Here is an 11,749-nt window from a genome sequence, read left to right on the forward strand (position 1 = left end):
TAGTGCGGAGGACTGCACATAACTCACGATGTCTTCATGATAGCATTTAGTCTTCTAATTAAATTATCTTTCCCGTGACATTTCCTTCCATGGCAAAATTTAATCTGCAGGCAGCATGCCTACAGAGGAGAGGGGTTTTTTTGTTGTTGTTTTCACAGAAATCGCAGAATCCTAGCATGGCAGGGGTTGGAAGGGCCCTCCAGAGATCACCCAGTCCAACCCCCCTGCTCAAGCAGGCTCACCCAGAGCAGGATACCCAGGGCATCATCCAGGCAGGATTTGAATATCTCCAGAGAAGGAGACTCCACAGCCCTCCTGGGCAGCCTGTGCCAGGGCTCGGTCACACTCAAAGTACAGAAGTTCTATGTAACTGCATTTTTTTTCCTTTGCACAGAAAGGGCAGTGAGGCTCCAGGAGCACCTATCCAGCTCTGCAGGAGCTGCCAGGACCTGCTGCTGCTCCTGTGCAGCCAGCCCAGCTGGGAAGCAGGCACAGGGGCCACCACACTCGCAGGCTGTCGCCCAACTTTTCCCCTGCCAGTCCCGCTGGGGCTGCACTTCCCTCAGACAGGCGTAGGACTCACATCCGCAGAGCTCCCACAGGCAAGGGCTGCACAACCAGCCAGCTGCACAACCAGCCAGCCTGGCCTCTCTTCTGATCAGGGACCTCTGTTACGTTGTCTTACACATAATCACCCTGAGCTTTACTCCCAGAGGACAATCATTATGCTCAAGACAAAACTTGATAAAACTTATTTCTGTTCAACACTACCACAATGTGCAAACACCTATCAAGCAAACAGCACAGCATCTTTTAGCCCCTGTGTCCCACAGTCACACAAGAGGCTGTTTTTGTGGCTCTGCTTCCGCTCCTTGAAGTGCACTTGGCATAGGCAGTGGAAGCCAGCTTCCAGCATCTCATTTAGACCGGCTGGCCCATGCGCAGGGCTGGTGGAAAGCAGGGGCCAGGACAGAAGGACCGGGCCTCCAGATGGTGCCTCTGAGCTGGAGGAGCACTGCACCCACACATCATCCCCTCAAAATAGACCCGACTGCAGCACCACAGCAAGCGCCAGAGACCACATAATGACACCTATGGTGCGGACACAGAGGAGGAAAATAGGAAAAGTATATTTAGCAAACTATTTCCTGGTGCTGTTCCCCTCCTGTGAGAGCTAAGTATTTAAAACAAACATTGTGGGCAAATAAACTCTCCTTCAAAGCAGACAAGACATTTCACAGAAGCACAGAAACACCTAAGTAGGAAGGGCCATCTGGAGGTCTCCGGCCCAGCCACCTCCTCCCACGCACGTCCCCTCAGAGCAGGATGCTCTGTCAGACTTGGAGTATCACCAGGTACCAAGATCTCGTGGCCTCTCTGCAGCCTCTTTCCTTCAACCACCCTCTTGGCAGAAATTTCTTTTCTTTGCATTGAGTCAGAAGTTGCCATGTTCCTACGTGTCCCTGTGGCCTCTCGTCCCATCCCTGTGCACCTCTGAAGAGTCTGGCTCCACCTTCTCCACCCCAGCCTGTTAGGCAGCTGTAGGCAGCAGCAAGACCTCTCCTTAACCTCTTCTAAAGCCTGAACAACCCCCCCTTCTCCCAGTCTCCCTCTGCAAGCCCTGTGCTCCATTCCCTAACACCCGACAACAGCAGGAGGTACAGAAGCATCGCAAAAAAGTGAAATGGGCAAAAAGTGAGTCAGGAAAGCGAGCAAGCAACGTGAACTGGTGGCAGGACCCATCCTGATAGGAACCCGGTGACAGGGTAACCTGTCTTTAGATAGGGTGCAGCCTGAGAGCACGTGCTGCCAGGAGGAGATGCCACCACGATGGGCACGGCACCAGCATGCTGTCCCTGCAAGCTGCTTTTTTTAAGGTTTGAGCAAAATACGCTGCAAGGAGACAGGAAGAGCACCTTGAGGTAAAGCGATGGGCTGGAGCTCAGGCAGGTTGCAGACAGGCATCAGGGTCAGGCCAGTCAGACCAGTAACGCTGGGCTGACAGCTCCAGCAGCCAGAAACACCCACTGCTTCCCCAGCGGCAAGGCCAGGGACTCCACAGCCAGAGTTTCAGAACCCAGGACTGACTGAACCCATGCTCTGCTCTGCACCACCCCCGGAGAAACAGGACGGAAATGCAGTATTTTGCATCTACAGCCAGCTTAGCAGCTCATCACACAAATTTACCAGGGAAAGCTCAGCTTGGCGGGCCTACACATGAAGCAGGAAGAAACCATGGGAGAGCAGAGCAACCTCCTTTACCAGCATTGCACAATGGTAATTTTCAGTTCCTGGGTTTGGTGCTCCTGTGCTGGCTTTGGGACTCCTACTTGGGAAATCAGAGAGGAGAAGCCAAGCAGACAAGAGAAATGGTCCCAGTCACACCAGACTTTCTTGCTACCTAACCACACCAACTCTCCACTGAAACTACTAAAAACTGGCCCATAGAACTGAGCTAAGAGAACGCGCAGGCTGGGAAGCAGCTGGCAGAGAAGTGCACAGAAGTACCCTGCAGCACCTAGTCCAGAGCTGGTGCTAGAAAACTGGCTCATGGATGCATCACGGGTTTCCTGTCTGACCCTGGACACTTCACCTTAGTCTCTGCAGCTGCACACAGAAGGTGTCATGTTTAACTGTCGTAACGATTGACTCATTGATGTCTAAGGCACTTGGAGATCCTTGGATATGGAGAAAAACCATGAAAAGAACAAATCCTGTGGAGAGAATACCAGCCAGAGAGAAGAGCCGACACGCAGGAACGCTCCCGCCCACCAACTCCACACAGCACGTGAGGTCCATGGTGTTTATAACACATGTAGTACAGATGAGGTGATCTTTCTACTGCTAGAGACAGAGAGGAGAAAGATACCAGAGTAAGTCTATCAGGGTATTTCTGAAGAGTGTTCCCAAAGGATCTCAGGATGAACTTGCTTCCACTAGGAAGGATCAATTGTTTGCTCTCGGAAAGGCCACCCAAATACTGGGCAATACAGCTTTTAGGCCAGAAAAACCACAGATGGGACACGCTGTGATTTGCAAAGCCACCTGATTTCAGCAGCTCTGTTTGTTGCAAGTTTGCATGCTCCTTCTTCTTACCCTGATTCAGGGATCTTAGTCCTTCTTGCCCTAGGCTGACCAGTGACACAGAGGGACAAGAAATAACGGAGCCATTCTCTTCAGTGCCTTGTAGCCATCGGTGGCTTCCAAGCAGTCCTCTGCCCAAGGATGGGAAGAAGAAGTGGAGATGAAAGCCATTCTCTCCCATATCCACCTACGTCCCCACAAGAGCTTTGGTCTTTTTCACTGGGATAAATTTCAGCACCAAGTCCAACAGCCCCAGCAGCAGCCCTCAGCCACACAGTGGCTCTATGTGTTATCACTCCGTCGTCTGGATGTAAACAGGGACAGCCAGCATGGTGCAGGGGCCGTCCGAGGCAGTCTGCAGTTCTGCCAGGGCCAAATTGGATGTGATGCTGTTGGGCTGCCCAGGAACGACAAGGTCCGAGTCAGCAGCTCCTGACCTGCCAACCACAATGGACAGGACTGCGTCCGACTCCTGGAACGGTTCTTTGTTAGGGCCACCTTCGGGGGGGCTTTCCCCAGCAGCACCATCCTTCAGCTCTGCCAGACCCAGCTGGTTGGGGAGGGCAAGGCCCACCTTGCGCCCCCGCGCCACTCGCTTCTTCTGGGGCTTCCTGAGCTGCAGCTCTTTGTCCTTGGGTGAGCCCAGCCGGCACTTGTGGTCCTTCATGTACTTGTGGCGGGTGAAGCCTTTGCTGCAGGTGGGGCAGCGGTATTTGTAGTTACCGGTGTGCGAGCGCTGATGCTCTATCATGTGGGCTCGTCGGCTGAAGGACTTGTTACAGTACTGGCACTTGTGGATCTTCATCCCTGCACAGAGCATCAGAGGAGAGAGAGCTCAGTTAAGAGACCCTGCATCCTAATGCAGATCTTCAAGAAAACCTGCGCCGCACCAAGGGAGAGCATGACAGCTTCATCTCCTCTTCCAAGGAGATGTTCCCCAATAAAAGCTTTGGAGCAGCCACCTCCTCACCCAGGAAGCCCTGTTCTTTTTCACCTTGCTAATTAAAACAGACCAAAACCCCCATGGCTTGAGGAGCCATTGTGCCAGGCAAATTTGCAGGCAGAAAAGGGTGAGTGGCTATGCCCTGAATGTCTGTGTTTAGGAAGGGCTAAAACAATAGTCCTTGCCTCAAATAAGAGGATTAAAATATCACTAGAAAAAATGTCAGGGAACTGTGATGAAAATGCAAAGCAGTCTTAAACTCTGATTTTTTTCAAGTGTATTTGGCAAGTAAAGAAATTTTCACTTTTATTTCTTCCCCAAGTATGGGAATGTTCAGTCTGAAACAAATTATCCATTGCACTGTCAGCGCAGCCCCATCTGATCGTGCTCTGCAGGGCTTTGGACATGATGGGCACAAGAAAAGACTTACAGTTTTACCCCAAGAGACAAAAGTCAGACCACTCCCTAGGGCATGGAAATTAATTATTTGTCTTTATTAGGAGCGGGAGCATCATTTTTGGAACACAGACAGAAGGCAATCAAATCCCGAGAGATCTCCTTTTGAATGTGAAATGGTATTGGGGAGGAGTGGACAGAGCACTCTGGATATTAATTTGATAGCAAATGGACCGAGTAATCCAGCTCTGCTTCTGAGTCTCGCCAGCAGGCCCTGCCTACAGATTTATATTGCCTTAGAAAACAGCCCAAAGCTTAGACACAGCTGTAAAACGCAACCTCACTTAAGCAGGCCTGCAGCAACAGAGATTAAAAAAATCTAAAGCTAATAAATTATATTAAGAACATAGGCCTGTATCCAAGAAACACTGGATACACATGCTGGAAAATTCTCCAACAGAAAACTACACAGTAACTAAGTGGTGGGTGGAGGAACACCGTGGAAAGCACCAGTAAGGAACATCCTGCGCTTCTGGGGGTATAAAGCACAAGCACTTTCACCATTTACTATCTCGTTTCTCAAGCTTACGCCTTCCGTAATGTGCTCCTGCAGCGTCCCCACAAATCCCAGCCACTTCCTTCCCAACCACTGGCAGCAAGGGCAGAGCTGCACTTACCCGAATGGGACAGTATGTGAGCCTTCAGCTTGTCAGGCCTGTTGAACTCTTTATTGCAGCCCGTGTGGCTTCTGTAACAACAACAAATGGTGGTGAGCAGCACGAATCAGCTGAGGATCGATGTATAAACAGATCCTGGATCCACAGCCCTTCTCCTTAGCAGCACCCGGATGGGTCCCTGGGTGCAGTCTCAGTAGGAGCTCTAATATTTCAGCCCTTCCAGAGAGGGGCAAAAAATAAAACAGCCTGCTACAGGGACACATGGCTTCTGTTAGACTACACGTGGTCTGTGCCTCACCATGGACGCTCCTAACACCAGCGGGTTCAAGATCTCGCCTACAGACAGAAGTATTTCAGAAGGAGCTACAAGGTGAAGTCAGTCAGTCCTGGTTATCGCAGAAGGCCCACGGCCGTGCCATGGATTTGGGGATGTACCTTCTAAACCTGGGTTTCTTTGGCTTGTACATTAGCTCCTATGTTGCCAAGTGCTTTTTGAGACATGGCGGTCGAGGAGAGACCATCCTTCGGGCAACTTCGTGCTCACATAACATTCCTTCTCTTCCCCAGAGCTCCCCAGGTGCAATCCCCCAAGCTTCCCAGAAAGGCAGGCATTATTTTACAGGCTTGATGAACTATTATAAAATTATGTGGCCTCACATGATGGCAACTGGGACTCCTGGGTTCCCAGTTCAACAGCAGACAGCACTGCTGCCTTCCCAAGAAGTAGTGGATTGGCAGATGCCACATATGTACCCTAGGATACCCACAAGAGACACTCCTTCCTTCCCAAACCCCATCCCAACCCCATTAAGACATGCCTCCATGCTGGAGACATGCTACGTACGAGAAGGGACATTTATATTTCTTAAAAGGCTCGTGGATCAGCATATGTCGCTTGAGTTTGTCTTTCCGATTGAAGGCCGCGTCACACACTGAGCATTTAAAGGGCTTTTCACCTGGATTAAAAAAAAAAAAAAAAAGAGAGATACCAAGATTCAGGGAGAGTCCAGTCACACGGGGCTGCTCTAGTCACATTCAGGATTCACTCTGGCAGCAGTGCTGCTCCTGCTTCTCTATAAACTTTCCCAAGCTCCCCTTCCCTGCCTGATGGGTAAATGGATGGATACAATCCACGCTGCTCCTGATCTCCAGGGCCAGCTTCCTTAGCTTCTGCAACCATGGGCAGTGAGGAAGCCACCCCTGTGTCCCACTTCCAACATGTGCAGTGCTGGGCATGAGGCTGAACCAAAACCATACATTTCTTGAACCCATGTTACTACAGATGACTCTTGTACACTCAATGCTGTTATTAGGAAAACAGACAGGGCATTACAGTGTGCAGCAAGGACTGTGATAGGGAGATAGCGCTGTGGTGCCGGGGGAGCCCGTACCCGAGTGGATGTGGGCGTGCAGCTTGAGGTAGTGCTCCCGGCGAAAGAACTTCTTGCAGATCTGGCACTTGAACTTGCTGCCCCCGCCATGGGTGGGGATGTGGCGGCGCAGGTATCTCTCGCAGGGGAACACCTGTTAACACATAAAACCAAGGTAAGAGCCAGCAGCACACAGGGGACATCGCTGAGCCTGTGCGGGCGTGGGAGGTGTGGCCTGCATAGAAAGCATAAGAAGCTCACAGTGACTGCTTCCCTGGAAAGGACGCACTGAGGAAACCTTTAGTTTATGTAAGGAAAATACAGATAGAGCTTTAAAAAAAAAAGAAAGAAAACCACTACCTTCTTATTGTTAAGAAACACATAAGCTGAAATCTTGCTGCTAAGTTTTGTAACACCATACTGCTGAGGACCAGCACCCCAGGTGGATGCCCTGTCTCCCTCCAGAATGACCAGTAGGATGGGCTGGGCAAGGACCCCCCATAGTTACTACTTTCCCACAGTGTTTACTTGAGTTTGTGCTTCTCTATCATCTGTTACCAAAGGCTCTCATTCATGGCCTTTATCAAACCAGTAGGAACAGTTCCTTTGACTAATGGGGATACTGAAAATTCCCCAAGCTAAGTGAATTCCTAATGAGGATGCTGCAAGCGCATGTCCGAGGGGAGCACAGGAGAGCCAGGAGTTCTGGTAGCCAGGACTCTGCTCTCGCATCTCCAGAAAACAGCAATATTACCAAGAATACAAACAAGTAAAAAATACTGCTGCAGTTAATGGGCTTTCCAACACCTATGCTGCATGCTGAAAGTCTCACACAGGCTCAGAAGGGCATCTGTCACCTGGTGGGGGAAGCGGGGAGAAGACAGGTAAAGACAGACAGGTTACTAACCATGGCAGGAGTGTGTTTCCCCTTCCTGAGCTACCTCAGTACAGAGTGGTCACTCCTTTGAGATTGTCCCTGCCCCCACTGCAGGATTTTCATTTCCTTTGCTATAAACAGAGGAGCAAGGGTCCAAATTTTAGTCTGGATTTCAAAAAATAATTTATTAGACTTAAAATCCCACAAAATTCTGCCCCTCAAACTCCCTCAGGGGCTGTGCTGAAGAGAGTATTTCCAGCCAAAACCTACCCAGGCATCGTTCCGGTCCCAGTCACATCACTCAGACAGGTTTCTCTTTGCCAAGGACACAGAACACTCATCCAAAAGAGGGGAATGAGGGGGAACCCAGAGACTTCTGTTGCAACAGATGAGGATTGCAGTGGAGGTGCAGGAGCTCCCCCAGGACCTAGGGCTTTTCATGCCCAACCTTCCAGCCATAGGTAGCCAGGGATAGCGGGTCAAAGGCACTGCCGCCACTATAAGACTTCCCAAAACCAGCCTCACTCCTCCTGGCATGCTTGCTTTTAAGAAATAAGGACAGCAGCCCAGAGCATGCAGTCCTGTGCTGTCATGGGAATAAGGGAGCTCCCCTGACAAATTCTGTTCAGCAAACGGAACCCAGGAGAAAAGCCAGCACTGCAGGGAGGAACGTGCCCTGTGTGAGAGGCCAGAGCTGGAGGCCAGGGGTGCAATCACCTCTGTCTCTCTGAAAAGCACCTTGTGAGCCTGCCAGTCCGTACTGAGGTAGGAAGGGAGAGGAAGGGGAGGAAAGGGTTCCTGTCCCCCTCAAGAGCCCTAGCTACATGTCCAGGACCAGCTCAGGCAGCGGTCACCCACCCACCTTCTGGCAGTGAGGGCAGGGAAAGTTGTGCGTTGCTGTCTGCAGATGGTGCTCCAGGGCTTCCGGGGTGGAGTACTTATTTACACACTTCACACATCTGAATGCAGAGAGAAAGGACAGAGCCTGTGAATGAGGCTGCCACCAGCAAACCCCACGACGCGGGCAGACCCCAGGCAGGGATGCCCAGCCCATTCACCCACCACCTTCCAGGCTGATTTCTGGTAGGGTCAGTGTGATACAGACAATAACAACAACACCCAGGTGCTCTGAAACCTCAGCAACCCACATGGCCAGATCACACTCATGCTTAGCATCCTTCACGACGGGGAGATGCTGGGAAACTGGTTGGTGAAGCCTTTAAATCGCTGGTGCTCTTCCAGGACACCCATGGGAGCACCCACAGACCTGAGCACATGTTCCACATTGCTTCCTCATGGCGACAAGCCTTAAGTAAAGGCTTTACCTTACTTAAAACACCTCCTTCCATGAAGACATCAGCTCCCAGTGAAGGAGCTGAGTGTGGGGTCACAGCACAACAGCAGCGTTACCTGGGGCACAGCCACAAGGCAACACGCTCCCATGTAGTGTCTCTGGCATCTAACAAAGCTTCGGCTCATGCCGCCACCTCTCCAAAACCTCCTGGGACCCCTCCACCTAACTCGCACGTCCTGGCAGCATTTCTGCCACAGACCCCTGCCAAAGTTGACTGATGATGGGCAATGGGGACTTGCACCATCAACAGGCACTCGCACCATGTATCTGCTGTGAACTCCCTTTTCCTTAGATCAGACTAAAATCTCCTCAGACATAAGCGGGGCTCTGATCTCAAAGATCCCCATTAGCAAGCTGTAGGATGAAGCTCCAAAGCACAAGGATAACTGGAAATTATGGTCTATGGAAGAAGGAGCAGATATTTATTCCATGGAGCTCCTAGGTGACTTCAGTATCCTTTGAGCTTCCTACTCTTCCTTTATTTCTCTACAGGCATTTCAAAAGCTCCGGAAGAGCTCTTCGTGGAACTCCTCATCCTTTCCCTTCACACTAGTAGAAAGGCTTTCCCAGGTAACAGACCCCTTCACATCAATGGGACAGGAGAAATAACTAATTTTTTCTGGGCACAGCTTCTACAACCCATGCTCCCTCTGCTGCCAGTGTTTAGAGAATCACAGAAAACAGGCTGGGAAGGGGCTTCCCTGGCTCTGATCCAGCCCAGTGCAGGTTCAGCTGTGCCCATCTCACTCTTGACTGGTAGTAAGAGGACTTGCAGTGATGGGATCTTCCCATGTAACTGATGCCAGCCTTTCACTGTCTTTCTGAAAGGTTCCTTGCATTCAAAGTGCTTCACCCTAGCAGCCCAGTGGAGGGGCCCCCCATTTGCCGCTGGGGTGTCCAAGAGAAATGCAGCCACTGAACACGCAGCCCTCTTTCCCCTCTAATGTCCCCACCGCTCTCAGCCAAACACACTCTGCACCCACTCACTCCTACAAGGCTTGTGAGCACCGATTGCTACTGTACTTGTACACGGCCACGTCCTTCTTGGGGCTGTGCTGGGGCAGCAGGCTGTGGGAGTACTGGTGGACGCCCAGCTCGTACAGGGAGGGGAAGTCCTTGCTGCAGAGATGGCAGCGATAACTCAGCTCCTCCTGGTGGCTCTTGATGTGTTCAAGGAAGGACTCCAGCTTCTGGAAGGTCTGAGCACAGGTCTTCACCACACACTTGTACACCTGGGAGAAGAAGGGAGAGCAACTGGAGTGGCACACCATGGAAACAAACAGGGAGGATTCTCTGCCAACAGACAGAACAGCCTTCCTTTTTGGAACTCATTGCCACTGGGTCATTTACAGAAAGGCACCACTGCCCCTTGACTCACTGTGCTGGAGAACAGCTGAGCTGATGTTATGAACACAGCCAGCACTGTGGTTCCCAGAGCACCTCACCATTCCCACAACCATATTAGTGCTCGCTCAGTCAGGCCACAACAATGAAACCCTGCACTGCACTGCAGCAGGACACAACGCAGCGGTAAAATATCCCCTTCCTCTGCTGCCTTCCTCAGAGGAAGGGTCTTTACAGAAGCGTGCAGAGCAACTAAGCATCACAATGTGGCTGACAGCTCCAGGTGAAGACAACAGCAGAACCTGCTGGGAGTTGAACGCTCTGCAAATGCAGACTGTCAGAGCACTTCCCTAAGAAAGCAAGGTGGGAGAAAGGGGTGTTGGTGTGAGCACCTGAAACCACTTAAGTGGGTGAGACCACAACACCCCAGCGGTGACTGTTGCACGACCTGAGAGCTGCCACCCACACTGAAAACTTTGGACTTTGCTTCTTCTCTAGCCACTGAAACCTGCTCGGCTGCCTTCTCACTCAGCAGGGTGGAGGCAGCAGAGCTTTTCAAAGCCACCCAGGCCACACAGCTGCAACCCAAACATGCAGAGAGCTGAGCTGCATGTGAAGCGCTGGCAGCTTTACAGAGTAAAAGGCTCAGTTCAGACCCCGGGAGCCGGTGCCCTATGTGAAGCCCATCCCAATCTTGCCACCAACATGGGACACTCTCTGTCCCTACCTGCTCGTTCTTGTGCTGTGTCATGTGCGATTTGAGCTGGAAATAGGTGTTGAATTTGCTGGGGCAGAACTGGCACTGGTAAGAGCTATCGATCAAGACAACCTGCTTGGCTTCCAGTTTGCCTGCCTCGCTCTCATCCAAGGGGCTCATGTCTTGGGGCAGTTGTGCAGGGTCCCTTGAGGGCTGAGGCAAACCTGGAGAAAGGGACAGAGAAAGTCACAGCCTGCCAGGAGCCAGTTCTGAAAGCTGCTATGCAAGTGCCATGCTGCCGAGACACACTAGGCGTGGCTTTGGGGCCAGGCTCTTCCTTCCTTTCAAAGACAGATTCTATAGATCACACACATCTTACCTTCTAACAGGATAGTTTTAAGTTTGTCTACAGATTATCAAGGGCTTGTACTACTCCACCTTCCTCTCCCTGACCCATTCTCTTTTCCCAGGGACCTAACTGTGCCCTGTGGAGCAGTCAGCAGGGCAGGCCCCAGCCAGGGAATCAAAGCCAAATTTACTCCCATCTCTGTTTGGAGACAGGAGGTTAAAATCCAGGCAGCAGCTCACAGTCCATGATGTCTGCATGGAGCAGCTCCAGTGGAGCCTTGTCCTAGATGTGACATTGTCACAGTGTTCCTTCCCCTCCCACCGGGACTGAGGCCACCAGCTGAAAGAGTATCCATACCCAGTCTGCCAGCAAGGAGCTCTTCTCTGCCTCAGGTATCTTCCATTGGCCACTGGGGCCAGACCAGGCATGGCTTGCACATTGCAAACAAGACCGAGCACTGGGCTATGCTAAACCACCGGCTTGTCTGGCCGCTAGACCAGAGCTGCCAAGTGTGGCTCAGGCACTGCCAAAGCTGCACCTGCCAGGGAGGGAGAAGGGGAAGACACCTCGCTCTGTCCCTGTGCACATACTGTCACAGCGTTTGGAGCTGCTGTCTCCACCAGCACCTGAATCCACCACAGCTGGGGGTACCCAAGGA

General features: G+C 51.6%; 1 protein-coding gene across 1 annotated transcript in view; it reads right to left on the reverse strand.

Annotated features, from left to right (window-relative positions):
- Nucleotides 1-338: 338 nt before the first annotated feature.
- Nucleotides 339-11,749, reverse strand: part of ZNF341 (zinc finger protein 341) — a 22,964-nt gene continuing 11,553 nt past the window's right edge. The window contains 7 exon segments of the mRNA XM_009637368.2: nt 339-3,891; nt 5,101-5,171; nt 5,945-6,056; nt 6,492-6,624; nt 8,210-8,306; nt 9,725-9,933; nt 10,773-10,966. Of these exon segments, the coding sequence (XP_009635663.1) occupies nt 3,377-3,891; nt 5,101-5,171; nt 5,945-6,056; nt 6,492-6,624; nt 8,210-8,306; nt 9,725-9,933; nt 10,773-10,966 (1,331 nt within the window). The 3' untranslated portion in view covers nt 339-3,376.

The sequence above is a fragment of the Egretta garzetta genome, unplaced genomic scaffold (assembly GCF_000687185.1).
Source record: "Egretta garzetta isolate BGI_Z169 unplaced genomic scaffold, ASM68718v1 scaffold24, whole genome shotgun sequence".
NCBI lineage: Eukaryota > Metazoa > Chordata > Aves > Pelecaniformes > Ardeidae > Egretta > Egretta garzetta.